Source organism: Populus nigra, chromosome 13 (genome assembly GCF_951802175.1).
Source record: "Populus nigra chromosome 13, ddPopNigr1.1, whole genome shotgun sequence".
NCBI lineage: Eukaryota > Viridiplantae > Streptophyta > Magnoliopsida > Malpighiales > Salicaceae > Populus > Populus nigra.
In genome coordinates this window covers 709,834-729,249 of record NC_084864.1, presented here as the reverse complement: position 1 = coordinate 729,249, position 19,416 = coordinate 709,834, and the positions used below count along the sequence as shown (strand labels likewise).

General features: G+C 33.4%; 3 protein-coding genes across 3 annotated transcripts; 1 reads left to right on the top strand and 2 right to left on the bottom strand.

The window, feature by feature from the left end:
* Positions 1 to 283: 283 nt before the first annotated feature.
* On the top strand, positions 284 to 4,001 carry LOC133670346 (wax ester synthase/diacylglycerol acyltransferase 4-like). Its single transcript, XM_062090826.1, has 5 exons — positions 284 to 646; positions 1,046 to 1,621; positions 2,523 to 2,876; positions 3,224 to 3,361; positions 3,641 to 4,001. The coding sequence occupies exons 1-5, from the start codon at positions 422 to 424 to the stop codon at positions 3,788 to 3,790; spliced, it is 1,443 nt and encodes a 480-aa protein (XP_061946810.1). The 5' UTR covers positions 284 to 421; the 3' UTR covers positions 3,791 to 4,001.
* A 1,396-nt stretch (positions 4,002 to 5,397) lies between these two features.
* On the bottom strand, positions 5,398 to 6,690 carry LOC133671438 (stemmadenine O-acetyltransferase-like). Its single transcript, XM_062092209.1, has one exon. The coding sequence runs from the start codon at positions 6,688 to 6,690 to the stop codon at positions 5,398 to 5,400; it is 1,293 nt and encodes a 430-aa protein (XP_061948193.1).
* Positions 6,691 to 10,554: 3,864 nt separating this feature from the next.
* LOC133671437 (wax ester synthase/diacylglycerol acyltransferase 4-like) lies at positions 10,555 to 11,406 on the bottom strand. The gene is made up of 3 exons (XM_062092207.1): positions 11,200 to 11,406; positions 10,804 to 10,941; positions 10,555 to 10,713 (listed from the first exon to the last, which is right to left on the bottom strand). The coding sequence occupies exons 1-3, from the start codon at positions 11,404 to 11,406 to the stop codon at positions 10,555 to 10,557; spliced, it is 504 nt and encodes a 167-aa protein (XP_061948191.1).
* Between the last annotated feature and the right edge of the window lie 8,010 nt (positions 11,407 to 19,416).

The following is a 19,416-nucleotide window of genomic DNA, read 5'->3' as shown; positions in this document are numbered from 1 at the left end:
TTTATCACATCATTCTTTATACTTTTTATTTGTGATTCATTATAATTATTAGGGGAGTGTTTTATACCAATAGTCTTGATGTCTCAGTTAAGGTAATTGTTGTCTGGTTTCTATCTTCAAATCTGATTTTTAGTTTTTTAAGGTTTGTGTCAATTTTTTTTTTTATGAGTTACATGATGTCGTGATCACGGAGTTCACGTAACTATGAAATTTCCTTTCTGTCCCTACCACTCAATATTTAAAGTTACAAGGTAAAGGTCGGCAGGAAATTAGTGTACTCACATTCATATCCCATGGACGTAACTATGTACGAAATTTATGTCTTATGACAATAATTAATAAGCCTCCTGTTACTGACTTTTGCAATCTGATGTATATAGGACCTGAAGTTAGAAGTTAAGTGATATCATAAATTTTTTCAATGGAAGGTGAAGCTCAAGAACACAAAGCGATGGAGTTCAAGGAGAAGGAGGAAGAAGAGGTAACAGAGCCAGTGAGCCCAACTGGACAGTACTTCAACAGCTCAGTCCTTTCTATATGTGTTCTTGCTGTTTTGGAATCAGAAGTTCCAATTGATGACTCACTTACCATGACATTGCTCAAGGATGTGTTCCTTCCAATAAATCCACGTTTCTCTTCAATCATGGTATTTATAGCTCTCTGTCCCAAAATCTTACTCTCTTCACAGAATTGTGGAATCCTGGTTTTCTAGCAATCGACAATTTAGTGAGAACATAGCTGGACTATATATCTGCTTCTTTGCCTTTTTTGTCAAGTTCCTTTCTTCTTTGTCTTAGATCTTGGAAAAGTAAGTGTTAATATTCTTGTTAGTTTTTTCCTTTGTGGAAAAACGTAGCTATCCGAACTACTTTCCTGTCTTCATTTCCCTGACAATTTTAGCTGTTATATTGAAATGTAAACTCAATATACAAAAAATGATTTCTCTCTTCTTCCATTTTCACAACACAAGCTTTACTTTCATTAAGAAATTTGTCTCTTTCAGTAACTTGCATGATTAATATATTTAACTTTTTCTGGAAAACAGGTTAATGATAAAAATGGTGAAAAACAATGGAAGAGAGTTGAGGTGCAGCTCCAAAACCATGTTAACATTCCAATCTTTCCAATTGGATTGTCAACCACTTCTTATGACAGCTACTTCAATGATTATATATCAAGAATAGCACTGAAGCAATTTCCACAAAGCCAGCCTTTATGGGAAATTCATCTTGTGAAATATCCCACCAGCAAAGCAGCTGGAAATATCATTTTCAAGCTTCACCATGCACTTGGAGATGGCTTTTCTCTCATGGGAGCTCTTCTTTCTTGTCTACAAAGAGCCGATAATCCTTCTCTTTCTTTAACATTTCCTTCACTTCAATTTCCTTCAAATCCAGACTGCAGCTTTAGTAAGTTGAATATCACTGTACCGAAATGTATTAGTTCGATCTTTAACACTATTTCTGATTTCGGATGGAGCCTTCTGAAGAGTAGCTTTGTTGAGGATTCTCGCTCACCTATACGATCTGGGGATGAAGAAGTCCGGTTCAAGCCGATTGTGATTTCAACAATCACATTCTCTCTCGATCACATCAAACAAATTAAGTCCAGACTTGGAGTGGTAAGTTGAAACAATGTCTCTTTCCTTACATCCATAAATTTTCCAATTGTTTAATGGCCTAACAATTAAAGAAATAATTAAATGGAATTAGAATTTAATTATGTTGAATTTCCTGTTTCACTTCTTAATTTACATGCATTAGGTAGTTAATAAATGTGAAAATAAAATAGAGGGACGGGGGAGCGTGTTTCCATGCTTTAAATTTAATCCTCCATCTTTCAATCTCATCCTCTACCAACAAATTAACTTATAATTTAATCCAATACGGGCCAAATTTTTTATTAAAAAAATAAAGAGAGAAAAAAGACATTATAAATAATCCATCCATAATGCCATGTGAGGGATAGTGAATTCCCCGTGACTTTTAGTTTTTAAGTTAATGATATCTACAGCTCTTTTCTGGATGGTTGAATTTGTTAAATGAGTGCCTCCAACCTTTCTACTTTTTACTTCAGAATTCGATCAATAAATGTGCTGCGGTCCTCCAATTCCAATTTCTATGTCATCTTCAGATTCACCCCAAAAGCCATGCTCTCGTTAAACATTTGCAAAGAAATTAGCAAAGTTTAATGGACTATTTCCAGGATCTTTTTGGTTTTTAAGACTATAAAATCTTTGCAAACTAGCTGTATTCAACGACTCAAGGTCTGATTTTGATAAGAAAAAATTTGGGACAAAAAGATTGAACATTAGCCACATAGAATGAGATCTTGGAAAGCAGATTTGGTTGCATAATGTTCTTGGTGCCTGTATGAATTGTCTCTAGAATTTCGCTAGCTAGTTAGTCTAGTTGTCAACTTGGTAGCTGTCGTGGATTTCACTAACAATTTCAAGAACAAGAAATCAGAAATACGTTGCAGAAGCTGTATGTTAACATTCAAAATTATTTTATTTTCGACAGACGATAAACGATGTGATTACTGGCATAATTTTCTACGGAACACGATTATATATGCAAAATGTTGATGATAAATCAACCAATGCACATTCCACAGCTTTGGTGTTGCTTAATACTAGAGTCATTAGTGGGTACAGATCAGTAAAGGAAATGGTCAAGCCTGATGCTGAGTCACCATGGGGGAACCAGTTCGGATTCCTGCACGTTTCGGTACCTGAATTAACTGATTCCAGGTTTTCTAAACCTCTTGAATGCGTCACAATAGCGCAGGAAATCATCCAGAGGAAGAGAAGTTCTCTTGCTGTTAACCTCACTGGTAGGCTCCTGGAGGTTCTGAGGAAGATTAGAGGCCCTGAGGTATGAGCTTGACATTAAACATATGCAATTACGTACTCTGCTGTTGCTTCTTAGAGACAAGAATTGTTTCAACTTGTCCTAATTTGTTAAAACTCTGATATCACGTAAAAGAACGGTTTCAATTCAAAGCTTAAGCTAGTAAATAAAATCTTATGAAAGATTTTATATTGCTTTTTAACACTCCATAAAAGACATTAATGCTAAAGCAAGAACTCGTATCCTTTTAGTAACATGTCTGTTGGAAAATAAATGATCAAGATCATCATACAGGGTTTAAGAAAAAAATGATCTTTTTTTTCGTTTGAATATAGCTTGATTTGAAGAGCAATGAGTGTGTAACTTTGCAGGCAACGGCCAAGTACATCAAACAAACACTATTCAACTCAAGCATGACAATCTCAAATATCATTGGCCCTGTTGACAAAATGGCTTTGGCTAATCATCCAATTAAAGGCTTCTATTTTATGGTAGTTGGTGTGCCCCAGGTACATATTTGCTTATATTTTTCCTTTTTTGTTAATTTAATCATAACATTATGTTCATCGAGCACTGCTAATTAATTTAATGGAACAGTTCTTACTCAATCGATTTTCGAGAATTTTAATCATTGGATTTATGGGTTCCATAAACGATTCTATTTATTCAATGCATGAGGTTTTTTGAGAAGTGATTTTGGAAAGAATACTCAGTAAAATTAGAGAATTGCTGAGCCCTTCATGTTCATTTACAGCTACTTACTAATTTGTATTTGAATGGTAATGCAGAGTCTTACCATAACAATGGTAAGTTATGCAGGAAAGCTAAGAGTAGCTGTGGGAACAGAGAAAGGATTTATGGATTCTCAAAAATTCAAGTCCTGCATGGAGACAGCCTTTGAAATGATATTCAAATCTTCATGTGAAGGGTCGAAATAAATCTACCTCGATAACCTTCTTTTGCCTCCTTTTTCAGCCAAAACATAAAGTCTTCTTCCAAATCTACAGAAGAGGATTTGTAAGGCATTATTACCATATATACTGAATTATTACATATATTTCTGTTGGATATTGAATAACGATGTTATATGCAATATTGCAATTATTTTGCTCTCTCGAATATACAATTAAGAAATATATTTCTTTCTTATGTATACTATTCTAAAACTCCTGGGTAAAACACTACAACATTTTATACTTTTGTGCAAGAAAGGGACTTGCCAAGCACATGATCGTTACTTAAGAAAGCATAGCGATGATGAGCAATTTTTTAAAAGAGCCATGCCGATCCTTTCGGAGGACAGGGAACAGACCAACAATCTCATGTCAACTCAAATTTCACACAAAAAAGAAAAGAAAAGCTTTCCTATTAAAAAATAAAATGACTTGAAGGTATTATGCTTTGACCGAAAGAAGCATAGGTTAACATGCCAGGATTTTTTTTCAAACTTGACTATTATTTCGGACGTCAACCTGTTTGCAAGTATATTTACAGTTATTTTTTAAAATATTTTTGATATTAAAATATATCATAATAAAAAAAATTTATTTTTTAAAAAATTATTTTTGAGATCAGCGCATTAAAACAATTCAAAATAGATAAAAAAAATTTAAATTTTTAAACTACCACCTACTTATATAATTCAACACCCGATCCATTTAAGATTCTCACTTAACAGAAAAATATATTTATTAATAAATAAGATATACTTGGTAATTATATTTTAAAAAATGACAATCATTTTTATTTAATAAAAAGCTCCAAATACAAAATAAAAATTGTTCAATGCCTTACTTATTAGACATGCATAAAAAAATAATAAAAAGTATTTTAAAATACTATATCTATAGTTTTATCAAATGTCTCATTATCTTAAGCCAGCTCTGATTTCTTCTTCTGGTATGCCACCCAAGCTTCTCTATTCCTTCACCATCTCATGTATCTAAGAGAATGCCGCCATTAATTTTTAACCTCAAGGCAGTGCCTACCAAAATGGACCTCATAAAATTGAAATCTGCACCAACTACTGAAGATAAATGTGCTCCAGTTGTACATGATCTTTTGCACTGCTCGACCATTTTTTTTATAATTATTGAAAATATATTAAAAAAACTATAAAATTAATAACCGAAGTAAAATACAAGGGCATGATTAAAAAAAAAAAAAACAGACTTGGAGAAAAAATAATTAGTCTGCTATAACAGGAACAAAACGACATGAAGATCGGGGTCATGGCACCCCAAATATTGAAAAAAAATTCATAAAAGATTTAAGACTTTTCATCTTAATTGATGGGGAACAATTAATGGGTGCCAGTACAAATATATTGTAAACAGCAAATAATTATTTCCTTTCCAGTGAAATTATTGCCTAGTAGTACACGCTCAAACCTGGACAATCAATCCCTTAACTAGGAGAGGACCAAGAACAAACCTCTAGGCTTAATGCGCAAGAGTATGTCCTTAAGGTTCCTTTATTATACACATGAAACATCCAAATTTTTCATTAAAAAAAGGGTAAAAAGAAGGGCATCCGACATAAAAGCTCATATGGCTGGAGTGAAAGAAGCATAGGCTAAGATGTCTGGATTTTGTTCGAACTTGACCATTTCTTCGTTGGGTAATGCAATCCTTACTTCCATTCCCTCACCATCCCTTGTATCCAATAGCATGACCCAGTAGGGTGAAAGCCTGAAAGAAGTGCCTACCCAAATGGGCTTTCCCCATCCAAAATCAACCTCATAAAATCGAAATTTACACCAACTAGTGAAAACAATTACACCCCTAAAGTTATTAGGATCTTCTGCCATCTTCGCCATTCTTTGTCTCATTAAACTGAAGAAGGTGCCGTCTGCGTAAACCTGCCTCACATAGTCACTGTTTATCATGCTTATTGACTCATGAATTTTTCCAGCTAAACCATTACAGTCCACCACTTTATTTTCCCAATATGCCTCAGCCAAATGGACTATATTTCCAATACAGTGTTGTGGTAGGGGTGGATCCATTCTTTTCCGCAAATCCACGGCAATTGTTGCGGGTCTATTTACCTTTTTAGACTCACTATCTTCTCCAACAACACCCCAAATAAGGGCAGATACAGCCTCGAACCGGGTTGGACGATTCAAATATGGCCCGTTGCACAACTTTCCTCTTAGCGCAGCTAGCTTAGGACCCTCAAACACGAATCTTTTCGTGGATATATTGAATGAACTACGAGGTATAAGATTGTATAAGAACGACATGCCTGACAAATCTTGCGGAGGGAAGAGTGAGGAGCAATCAACAACCGTTCCTGCATTATTATCATAAATACCACAAGAAATTGCACCCCAGCATTTAACAAAACTTGCCAGTGAGGATGCATCACCTATTCGATGGCGAATGCGAACACTGATTGCTATCCCACCACAATCAAAATAATTCACTTGGGCTGCTAGCATTACCTTGCCGCTTGGCTCATCAACGTTTTCGTCCGGCTTGCATGACTGTAGCTGTTCCAATTGATCCATGTCTGGCTGTTGAAGTATCATGGAAATGTTGCCTGCTACATGGGCTTCAATATAAGTGGCTCCATCATCATTGCAATCAATGGATGAATCATCTTTTATTCGTCCAGCAAAAGGGTAGAAGAGTGTTAGCGTTTTAGCGAAGGATTTCTTTAGATAATCAGAGTTTTTGCTGGAAATTTCATCTGTTGGGGAATAAAAAAGAATGATAGGGATATCCGCTACAAAAGCAGCAAGCTGGTCGACAGCTGAGAGCTTATAGGTTTTTAGGTGGGGAGGTGTTGGAGCAGAGGGCTTGATGATTTCCTTAGAAATAATTTGAATTTCCATGTTGTTCCCTTCCTAATTTGAAAGAAAAGTGGTAGCTGAAGTAACTCAGTGATTTGATTCATTACAGAACATCCAACATGAGATTTATAGAGGGAGAGAATTTTCCGTCACAAGCATAATTAATGCATATTTTAAAACTTATATTATTTTTGCAACAAGTCAACAAACAGCCAAAAGTTTGCTAAAAATTATTTTTTTAAAAAAAAATAAATTAAGAAAAAATAAATTTTGGGAAAGTATATTATTTTTTAATATTTAGTAGTATAATGAAAAATAAGTTGGAAAATATTTTCCAATGTTTGATTATGTTATGAAAAATTAGCTGGAAAATAACTTATTAATGCTTTATTTTTTTTTCAAATTTATTAAAATAATAAGAAACAAATCTTACAAATTAAAAGATTGAATGAGAATGAAATTGAAAAAAAAATATAATTTCATAAATTATCTTAAATAAAAATAATAATAAAATAATAATAGATATCAAATCTAACAAATAAAAAAATTGAAAGATGAAGAAATTAAAATAATAATAATTATCATTTCATAAATTATTTCAAATAAAATAAGTAACAATCAAAAGAATGAAGATCAAATTTGATAGATAAAAAATTTCAATTAAAAAATGATAAGGAAAAAGCAAATAATTATTATAAAAATGAGGACCAAAGTTAATATAAAAATCAAATTTTAAGAGATAAAATATAAAAAAAATATTGAAAACAAAATATATATAGCAATCAAAAGTTTGAGGATTAAATTTGATATAATTAGCAAATAATATGATATTTTTAAAATTTTCATAACTTCTGAAAAATATTTTCCACCCAAAATAAAAGAAAAAAACTTTTCTAAAAACTAAGCTAAATTTTTCTTTGATTGAAAAGTATTTTTTATTGACTAATTTTTTTAATAATAAATAAATACAAAAAATTTAAAAAATAATTTTTAAAAAATCATTCTTATGAAACAACAAGCGAGACCTCATTTTCCTTCTTAATTCAGTAAAGGTACCTTAAAGAGAGAATTAATATAAAGATAAGAATTAATTTAAGACAACAAGTAATCATTGATTTTTGAAAAACAGCCAAAAAGAGCTGTCATTGTATACTATCGATCTCCAATTATTTGCTTCGGGAACATTGAATTATTAAAATATATTAGAGCTGTCATTGTAGACTATCGATCTCCGATCATTTGCTTCGGGAACATTGAATATTAGAGTATATACTGATTTCATGAATTTAATTTTTATTTTTTTGATTTTAGCATTTAATATTAGATTTGTTGAAGATATATTTCATATATATTTTTTATATGATTTTTATGAATTTATTTTTATTTTATAACTTTGAGTTTAACAAGTTAATTTAATTTAATATTTTTTAATTAATTATTTTTCTCAATTCTATCATTTAAAAATAAGGTTTCATAATATTTCTTTTTTTGTTATCTCGATCTCATATATAACTAATTTTATAAGATTGAGAAGTTGACTCATGTTAATTTTCTTTATTTTTTGAGTCCTTTTTAGGTTAATTTTTTTAATTGAACTTTATAATTTTTTTAATTTGTTTTTATAGGATTTTCCCGAACTCATAACATGGATCACAGGTTTGGTAGATTAATTCAAGTTGACTCAGTTCAAATTTTAAGCCATGTTTAATTGAATATTTTTTTATAATTATTTTTTCCACACAATCTTTATTTTATATATTTTTAAAAATTTTATTTTTCAATATCATGTTTTTTGGGTTTCATTAATTTTTCAATTTGTTTTTTATAGAGTTATCCCGATCTCATGAATTTAGTTTTTTTTTTTCTTCGATTTCAACTTTTAAGATTGAATATGTTGAAAATGAAGTTTCATAATTTATTTATTTGTTCGTTTGTTTTTAAGAAGTTATCTTAATTTTATGATCCAAGTCACTATTTAACAGGTTAGCTCGAGTTGACCTGGATTGTTTTTTTAAAGTCTTTTGTTTTAATTAATCATTTAATATTGAATTGGTTGGAAATTGAGCTTTATAATTTTATTTTATTTTTTGTGTGGCTATTATAATTTTATTATTCGAGTCATAGGTTTAGTAGATTAACCTAAATTAATTTGATTTATTACAAGACATCTAACATCTGATTTATAGAGTGAGATAATGTTGCATAACAAGCATAATGTATATTTTACATTTTTTTGTTTAAATCCAGATCATACCTATTAAAATCAAATTAAATGTCAAGTACATATGAATTATGCATGTTCTAATGGATTCGTTGAAAAATAGAAATATGGAGCAAATAAAATCTTTACCAATAACCCATAGTTTAAGGATGTTTAAAAGTGTGGTAACAGTTGCTTTTCAAAGTATTTTTCATTTTAAAACATATTAAAATAATATTTTTTTAAAATTATTTTTGACATCAACACATCAAAATAATCTAAAAACATCATAAAAAACATATTAATTTTAAAAAAAATTAATATTTTTTTAAAAATATTTTCCAACCGCAATTTCAATCACAGTTTAGGTATGGATGTAAGTGAAGGGACCTTAGGCATGCTCAGTGCATGTTCTCTTTTAAATTCCTTAATCCTTGACTTTTCAATTAACATTGAATCTTCTCATATCTGGAAAATAGCCGACAGGAGCTGTCATTGAGCTGTCATTGAATTGAATTGAATCCTACCTGCTTTTAGAGTACTGTTTAATTAATTCATACCATAATTTCTGGTTTTGAAGATGGAATTAAGATGTTACAATATTGCCATACATATTTGATAAGTAGTCATAAAAAGAAAAGTTCAATAAATTAAACTCTAGTTCCATTCCTTAAGAACCGCTCGGAAAACAGGAATATATTTCTTATGTGATCTTTGAGATTTACTTCAACCGTCTTCCAATATATTATTGTTCTCACCATCATTGTCAGTAGCCTGTCTGGGATCAGGATCAAAAAGATCTTTAAAAATCAGGTTAGAATCTTACCTACAACAAAATTCTTTATTTTCACACTAAATATTAAAATAGGTATATCTTGGACTTCATATATTAAAATTAGGCGATTGAAAATTCTAAATTCATCTGCACATTTGGAGCTACAACCTTTTAAAAGGGCTCTAGGGCAGAAAAAATTATCTTAAAGAAGAAAATCCCGATATAAGCTAAAAGACGAGTTTTATTTCTTGATCTAAACTAGTGGTTAGAAGTCTTGTCATTAACATAAAATCTGATGGGATCGTTTAGATTTTCTCGGTAGCCTATAACCTCTTAATTTTCTCGGTAGCCTATATCTTATCATGAAAGCTTTATATTGAGATACAAAAACACGTGAGATATTGGGAACATTTTTTGGGAATGTCTTGGCTTTTGGAATTTTCCTAAAGGACTTCTTTAGCCTTAATAAACTATCTTAGATTATTAATAAACAAACTTAATGAGGACGAACTCTTTAGTTTTGTTTTATATACGATGAATAAAAATATCCATACAATATATGTGTTTGAAATTGTGTTATTGGTGGTGGTTGAAAGTATTTTTTTGTTTAAAAATATATTAAAATAATTTTTTTTAAATAATTTTTTATATCTGCATATCAAAATGATCATCTAAATACATAAACAAAATTGCAAAAACAAATTAAAATTTAAGGGAACACGATTTGCACCGTATTCCCAAACATATACTAAAAGCTTATCATCTTATTAGTACACACATTAAAGGCAATTAAAAAAGAGTTTAATTTATATATAATTAACTCGGCAAATATTTGACCTTGATCAAACCAGCTAGCTTCAATAACCATTAATTATAATTCAAAAGACTAGTAAATAAAGAGTAAGATTTTCGGAAACGAAATTGTTCCCTCTCAATTCTTTTGCTGAATTTCACAGGAAACAGATTTGAGTATCATCTGGAAAGCTTCCTCTATGCACGACTTCAACTTTTGGGAATCTATGAAGCCCTTCTCAGCTCCCACTGTAACCCTTAGTTTATCCACGTAGCTTACAATTGTTATGTTAAGACTCTGCAACCCCATCAACACATGTTATATATATACTGTTTTGTTGAAACTTGATAAGTGATTAGTTAAATTTGACAAGTGATTATAACGTACCTGAGGATTGCCAGCAATGGCAAAGTACATGCCTTTGATTGGGTGATTAGCCAAAGACATCTTTTCCACTGGGCCAATCATATTTGTTATTGTCATGCTTGCGTTCACCATTGTTTTATGAATGCATTGGGCAGCTACCTGAGGCACATGGTTGATTAATTGATATCATTTTAGCAAGCATCCTACAAGCATGCCTTAAATAATAATAATAATAATAATAATAATAATCTTAAAAAATGATTTTAGATCCAATTAATATCTATAAATATCCAAAATTGATATTATTTTAACTCCATATATGCATGCAATTACTTTAAATTTCATCATAACATTTACTTACAAGATGCCACTGAAATTCAATTTTGTTGTAGAGACCTTATAGATAAGCTAGCATACCTCATGTCCTTTTAATTTCTTCACGATCTCAATGAATGCAGCAGTGAGATAGACAGCCAAAGAGCTTCTCTTTCGCTTGATGATTTGCTGAGCTTTCCTGATAAATTCTATTGGATTTAACTCAGTACTGGCCACCAACTCAGGTAATTGGACATGCAAGAAGGCAAAATGGTTGCCCCATGGTGATTCTGCTTTGGGTTTTACCATTTCTTTAATTGACTGGTAACTACGAAACATTCTTGTATTAAGCATCACTAATGCTGTACAATTTGAATGATCGCTTGACCCTTTGCTCATTTCTTGCATGTATAAGCGAGTTCCCAAGAAAATTGCTCCAGTAATAACATCATTTATTGTCTGATATATATCAAGAAAATCAAATTAAAAACTTGATGATGTAGAGAGATAAGAACAAAATAAAAGGAAAGGATTGTCTCATCAATCATTAGCCATCCCTTGTGTTAAAATTAAATTATCTCTCTACATGTAAACCAAATTAGGTTTCATTTTATTTCCTTCAAGATTAATAATTTTTTTTTTGTTAAAGTTGATCCAATAATAATATAATCATGTTTAAAATTGTCTATTATTAGCAATTTATTTTCTTTTAAAACAATTTTAGATGGAGTTGCTTCTGGTTTTTTTACATGAAAATCTTAGCTTAAGTTTTATTAGAGCTTGCACCCAATTTTTTTTCTTTAATGGATATTTGATCATAATTAACTTCATATTTTGCTTTCACACCACCAGACACATTGCAATGTCTTCTCAATTCGTTTCCGTGTTCTTTGCCGCCATAACAAGCCATTGAAGCGTGGAGGAAACCATCACCAACAGTCCAGCAATTGCAGGACTGTTGGTGTCCCAATCCGGCCAACACTACAAGATTTCACAGTTTTACCGACGGAAAAATTCCGTCGGTGTGTGATTAGCAGTTCGTTGGTGATTTTTTTACCGACGTCATCAATGACGGATTACGTCCGTCGGCTTTCCTTTCGTCGGTGATTCCCCATTCCGTCGCTATATTGGTCGGCAAAACAAAAAAACCATTTGCCGATGGTTTTATAGACGGAATTTGCGCGCCAAAAAAAAGATTCCCGCTTTAAATATACCGACGGCTTTTTAGTCCGTCGGTGATATCGTGATTTACCGACGGCTACTAACCGTCGATAAATCTGTCGGTGAGTGTATGAAATACCGACCGAATAGATCCGTCTGTAAATTCATCGGTAAGTATGGCAGCTACTGTTAAATGCTGATGGATTAATTCCGTCGATAAGTCCGTTGGTGAGTGTTTAAAATACCGACCGAATTAATCCGTTGGTAAAACCCTTTGTAATATTTTTTTCTAAATTTGTTTTTAAAAAATTATTTAGGATATATAATATAAAACTATATAAATTAATTGTAATACAAACCAATTATGCAAATAAAATTTATATTAAATATAAAAAAAAATCAAAGTTAAATAATATTCATTATAAACTGAATATGTTTAAAAAAAAAATATTAAATGAAGTTTTAAAGGTAAATAATATTTATTACAAATTAATATAAAGGTGGAGCTGGAGGAGGAGGAGGAGGAGGCTGGTGGTTATACGGCCAAAAAGGATTAGGCGCACATGTTCCACTATTTGCCATGTTCATGACCATTTCGCGAAGCTGTTCATTAACCGCTTTTTATTGTTCATAAGCCGCTTTTTGTTGTTCATACTCCGCTTTTTGTTGTGCTTGAGACGCTTTGATTTGCTCAGACTCCGCTCTTTGTTGTGCATGAGACGCTTTGAGTTGTGTGTACTCCGCTGATAGGTGGTCGTATTTGTCGGTGAGCTGAGCCGTGTGTTGCTGCAAGGCCACGAACTCCTTAGATCGGGAGCTCGATATTGATTGGGAGCTCCCAACGGTTGAAACACTACGGGTCGATCGCAAGTTGTCGGCCGTAGTGTTGGAGAGCCCGTAAACCCAATTTTTATCGGGTCCACCTGACGAGCCAACCTCCATCCACAAATCCGGATCGAATTCCGGATGGGTCAAAATATTGTCCCCGTATCTCTCTCTCAACCGATTATTATAGGTCTCCTGAAAATAAAAAAAAAAGTAATCATCATATTCAATTCAATAAACATAATAACTTACATAATAACTTACAAAATAAAATGGTCGAACAAACATACCACGAAATGTTGAGCACGGTTATCAACGAACTGTTGCGCCCCTTTTTGGCGGTCTTGACTCCGCACGTGCGTCTCCACAAACAGCTCCATCGGGCTCGGCTCACGTCCAAGAGACGCAGCCTAAAATGAAAAAAGATATATTAACAACAACTTAATTTAACGATATATTTCATTTAAATTAATCTTACCATCCGTTTCGCATGTACAGCAAAAGGAACGGAGCCGCCAGTGTGCGTTGTCACTAAGCCATGAATTGGCCGATTCCGGTTGCCAGCACCGGACTGTGAGCGTCGTGTGAACCGCTCAGACGTCACGTGCTCAAGATAGTGCGGCCATATATCTTCCGGGATGTATATCGGTTTGAAATCCCTCTAAACCGCAACATCGTTCCAGCCATGGAAACCCCTATCCCTCGCGGTTTTTGTTGCCCTTTTTTGTGCTTCATACCAAAAATCACGCAACCTACTTCACGCAACCAAAAATTACATTTCGAAACATAAATTTTAGTCTAAAAAAAATCTTGTATTTTTTTCGATCTTACCTAGTTGCCGCGTGATTTTCCCACACCCTCCTCACAACAGTGTTATGCTCACTGTCCCAGCAGAATTTGTGTTGTGTATAAATAAACAAGTTTAAATAAAAACAATAATTTATTTACAATTATTTAATAATTTATTAGAAATAAGTTGAAAATTATAAATTAACACCAACCTAAAATCTGCCAAACCATGCATTGATTTGAGGCATCCATTCAGGATGCTTGGATATCTGACTCCATTGAAACAATGGAATCTCCATCAACGATTTAAATGCCGATGATATTACTCGGGCGACCTCAATGTTTGTGAACCTGAAAATAAATTAAATAAATTAAATAGTGATTACTTCATAAATTATGTTGTAATTTTTTTTTTAAAAAAAATAAACCTTAACAAACTTACATTGAAAGGTCTTCCTTCCACTGTGCCTCGTACTTGCGAGTAAATTGATTCCGTTGTGAAGGCATGTCACCTCTGCGCTGTGAAGTACTGCTGGAAGAGGCAGCATCGGTTGACGGCGCAGGTGGTGTAGGTGCCTCTTCTTAAGAGGCACCTAAGAAAATATCATCATCGCTGCTAGATGAACTAGCTGCGATCGTACGTGAGCGACCAACTATGGTTTTCATTCTACGCATCTCCATAATTTTATACAAATAATTATATAATTAAATTCAAATGTTAAAAAAAAAATTCGACAGCACCTCCCCTACACTGGATACCACTCCCCTATACCAGATACTACGCAAATCCACAAACCTGCACATATTAACAAAAGCCATAACCAATTGACCCAATCTATACTAATTATTCCAACATATTCAATTACTAATCCTAAGGTAAATTCAACATTAAGAATTACAATTCAACAAATTATTCAATAATTATGCCAATACAACAATAAAATATATTCAATAAATAAAAAAAAACTGTAGATTAACAATTAAAATTAATTGAAAAAACTTAAACATAAATCATGCAATAATAGAGTAAAATTAACAATTATTCCAAAATATTCAATTACTACTACTAAGGTAAATTCAACATTAACAATTACAATTCAAAAAATTATTCAATAATTATACCAATACAACAAAACAATAAATTAAAAAAAATCTAGAATAACAATCAAAATAAATGCAAAACATTAAACACAAATCACGCAATAATAGAGTAAAATTAATAATTATTCAAACATATTCAATTACTAATTCTATGGTAAATTCAACATTAACAATAAATATTCAACAAATTAACTAATAATAATTATGCCAATACAACAATAAAAAATATTCAATAAATTCAAAAAAAAAACTATAGACTTTAGCAATGAATTATGCAAAAAAAAAAACTATAGACTTTATCTACATTACAAAAAATACACCAAAACAAAAAACATACCAAAAAAAATAGCAAAAAAAAACCCTTAAAGTAAAATGAAATAGAAGACATACATACCTTTTAAACTGATGGAGATTTACGAGAAAAATTGCTAGAGATTGCTGGTGAAACCTTTGAAGAACGGAGAGAAAAAAAATCGGTGAAAAACTAAGGAGAAGAAAAAATGAACTGAAAAGGCGGTTGGGGGGGCTTATATGGCAGTTTTACCGACGGATTCACCGACGGATATAAAATTAATTATTATTTTAATTTATTCCGTCAGTGAAGTGTCAAAAAGCCATCGGTAAATTTTGAATTTCGCACCAAAATTTTTAATGACCATCCATATTTTTCGTGGCCCGTCGGTAATTCCGTCGGCAAGCTGACACGGTCAGAGATGCATTTAATGCACAACCCTTTGGAATTCGCGCGGTCCGTCGGTAATGTCGTCGGTAAAATTGACCCGTCGACAACTTGCCGACGTACTTATATCTGTCGGTATGGTCGTCGGTGATTGTGGCATTTCAAGTAATTATTTTCCAACTCTCTGTGAAATGCCAACGGACTTAATCCGTCGGTATGGACGTCGCTGATTGTGGCATTTCAAGTAATTATTTTCAAACTCTCTGTGAAACGCCGACGAACATATATCCGCCGGTATGGACATCGGTGATTGTGGCATTTCAAGTAATTATTTTCAAACTCTCTGTGAAACGCCGATGGACATATATTCGTCGGTATGGACGTCGGTGATTGTGGCATTTCAAGTAATTATTTTCATGTTACAAAATATATCATCCATGATCTATAATTATTTCAAGTAATTATTTCGTGATTGTGGCATTTCAAGTAATTATTTCAAGTAATAAATATTTCGTGTTACAAAATATATCATCCATAATCTAAATTACATGAAATAAAGGGTTTTACACAGGGCTTAAATTTGATTGTTAGTCAGAATTTTCTTCTTCTTCGTCATCAATTGAATTGTCATCACCCTCATCGCAATCTTTAATATGGATATCGTCTTCTTCATCCACATTTGCTTGTCCGCTAGAACTCAAAACAACATTCAACTCCTCTGCGTCAACATCAACAAGATTATCATCGAAAACACAAAAATTTGAATTTTCTTCCAATTCAATCAAAGGAGTAACTCGATATGGTTCAACCAACTCACTAACTTGAAAGACTTCATCTCGCACACTTGTGTCTTTGTTCTCATCCTGAACAACCTCGACACGACCCCGGGGTTTCGTTTTTAAAACGGACAACCAATCCACTCTTGATCAATCCTTTCTAAATGAAGGGGTGTATGTGTAATAAACTTGTTGACATTGCTTTGCGAAAACAAAGACATCATTTATGTTGCGGAGTCTAGCTTTTGAGTTGATTTCGACCAGACCATAATGCGGATCAACTCTGATTTCTCTGTCAGTCGTGTCATACTAATAGCATTTGAATAAAAACACTCTATTCTGTTCGTTATGATATTATAGTTCGACGACCTCTTCTAACTCACTACTAGTGGATCCCTTAACACAAACACAGCTGTTGTATGTCTTTCTTCCTTGCCCGTATTCTTCAATATGGAAAACATATCCATTGACAAAATACCCATTGTAGCACTTACATTTTCTTTCAGGCCCCAGGCTTAGTGAAGACAATGACTTAGGCGCACTGCTTCCCATTTGATAAACCTTGTATGTAATGTACATTAATAAACAGTAAATGAACGAGAATCTCGTAATGACATGCATACGTACAGTAATTTTGCAAGCTAGAATGAGTTTGTGATAGTGCTTACATGTGTTCTGAACCACGTGGCAAACTTTTCATCTTGTAATTGAAAGATCTGGGATTCGATCAGCTGTGAGTTATTGGAGAGCAAATATTATCAATGTTGCCTACAAGTGATGATGAGTGTATGATATTACAATATATAATTAACAGTATATTACTAACAAAGTTTAATTAGTATAAACTTACTGAATAAAAGGTCTCAGCTCATCACAGTTAAATAGAACATAGTTGTGTGCTTGTTTGAACTCTATTTCCAACAAATATCTTCCTTTTACGGCATTTTTAGGTGTGGGTCGTCCAGTATTGGAGAATATTGACGAGTTCCCACTGGAAGGCACTTCACCGCAATCATCATGCCATGGAACGCGATTGATTCTCGTTCTCAGATGAGGTTCGAAATAGTATGAGATAAATATTGAGATCTTCTCAACAATATAGGCCTCACTTATCGAAGCCTCAACATGCGCCTTATTCTTAACCTTTTTCTTGAGATTAAACAAGTACTTGCATTGAAATATTAATCAAGTATTTTCAATTAAGAAAAACATATAAAATACTTTTATATATGAATTACATTGCAACTGTAATATCTAACCGTTCGAATGGGTACATCTATCTATATTGGACCGGTCCTCCAGCTTTTGCCTCGAATGGTAGATATATAGGGAAATGCTCTATTGAGTCAAAAAATGATGGAGGGAATATCATCTCAAGTTTGCATAGTGTCTCGACGATATTCGTTTGAAGCCTCTCAATGTGATCAACATTCAACTCACTAGAGCATATATCTCTGAAGAAATGACTGATCTCCGTGAGTGCATCCCATATTTCCTTTGGCAACAAATCACGAAAAGCTAATGGGATGAGTGTTTGCATAAACACATGGCAGTCATGACTCTTCATTCCATACAATCTGCAGTCCTCTATATTAACCAGCCTTGATATGTTCGATGCATGTCCATCCGGAAAACGCAGACTCTTAAGCCATTTGTAGACTAGCAACTGTGCGTTTTTCTCTAACACGAAGCTTGCTCTTGGTTTTGCGACCCGTGACTCATCATAAACCAACTCCATATTTTTACGGTTACAGTATAAAGCTATATCCAATCTAGCCTTGATGTTGTCCTTTGTCTTCCCCTTCACATCCATAACGGTGTTGAAAATGTTCTCAAACATATTCTTTTCGATGTGCATGACGTCAAGGTTATGGCAGAGCAGATTGGTCTTCCAATAAGGAAGCTCCCAAAAGATACTTCGTTTTACCCAATTATAGGTCAAACCAAAACCAGGAAACTTTTGCTTACCTGATTGAAGGCCAAACACAATGTCACCATACTCTGAGACAACATCATGCAATTCTTCACCAGAAAGACGCGGGGATGCAACATCTTTTTCAACTCTGCTAACAAAGAAATCTTTTATGTTCTTTCTGTACCTGTGATTAAATGGCAAGAAGCGACGGTGACAATCAAAAAAAGAAGCATCACCTCCGTTTGCTAGCGTGAATGCCTTGTTGTTTTCCATACAGTATGGACATGCGAGTTTCTCATGCGTGCTCCAACTAGAAAGAATTCTATAAGCTGGAAAATCATTGATAGTCCACATCAAAGCCGCCCTCATAAGAAAATTTTGTTTCCTCCATATATCATAAGTCAGAGCTCTGGAGGACCATAACTGCGCCAACTCATCAATCAACGGTCGAAGACAAACATCTATATTCCGCCCCGGGCTTCTTGGACCGGGTATGACAATAGATAAAAACATGAATTCCGGCCTCATACACATTCCCGGTGGCAAGTTATAAACTGTGAGTATGACCGGCCAACAAGAATAAGGAGCAGCAAATGACCCAAATGGGTTGAATCTGTCTGTACATAACCCAAGACGCACATTCCTTGATTCAGCTGAAAAGTGAGGATGAACACTGTTAAAGTGTTTCCACACTTCGCCGTCAGAAGGATGAACCATCACTCCATCAACCGCATGGTGTGCTTGGTGCCATGTCATGTGCTCAGCAGTCCTTAGTGACATGAATAACCTCTGCAGTCTAGGTGTGATCGGGAAGTATCTAAGTTTTTTATATGCCACTAGAGTCTTTCCCCTGCCAGTTCTAGGTTTGTAACGGGAATGCCCGCATGTCATGCACTCGGTCATCTCAGTATTTTCAAGGTAGTATAACATGCAGAAGTTAGGGCACATGTCAATTTTCTGGTATCCTAAACCGAGGGGTTTCATCATGGACTTCGCAGCATAGAAGTTCTCTTTCAGCCTGTTCTCTTCAAGTAAAATGCTTCTTGCCCATTCAATAATCTTGTCATACCCGG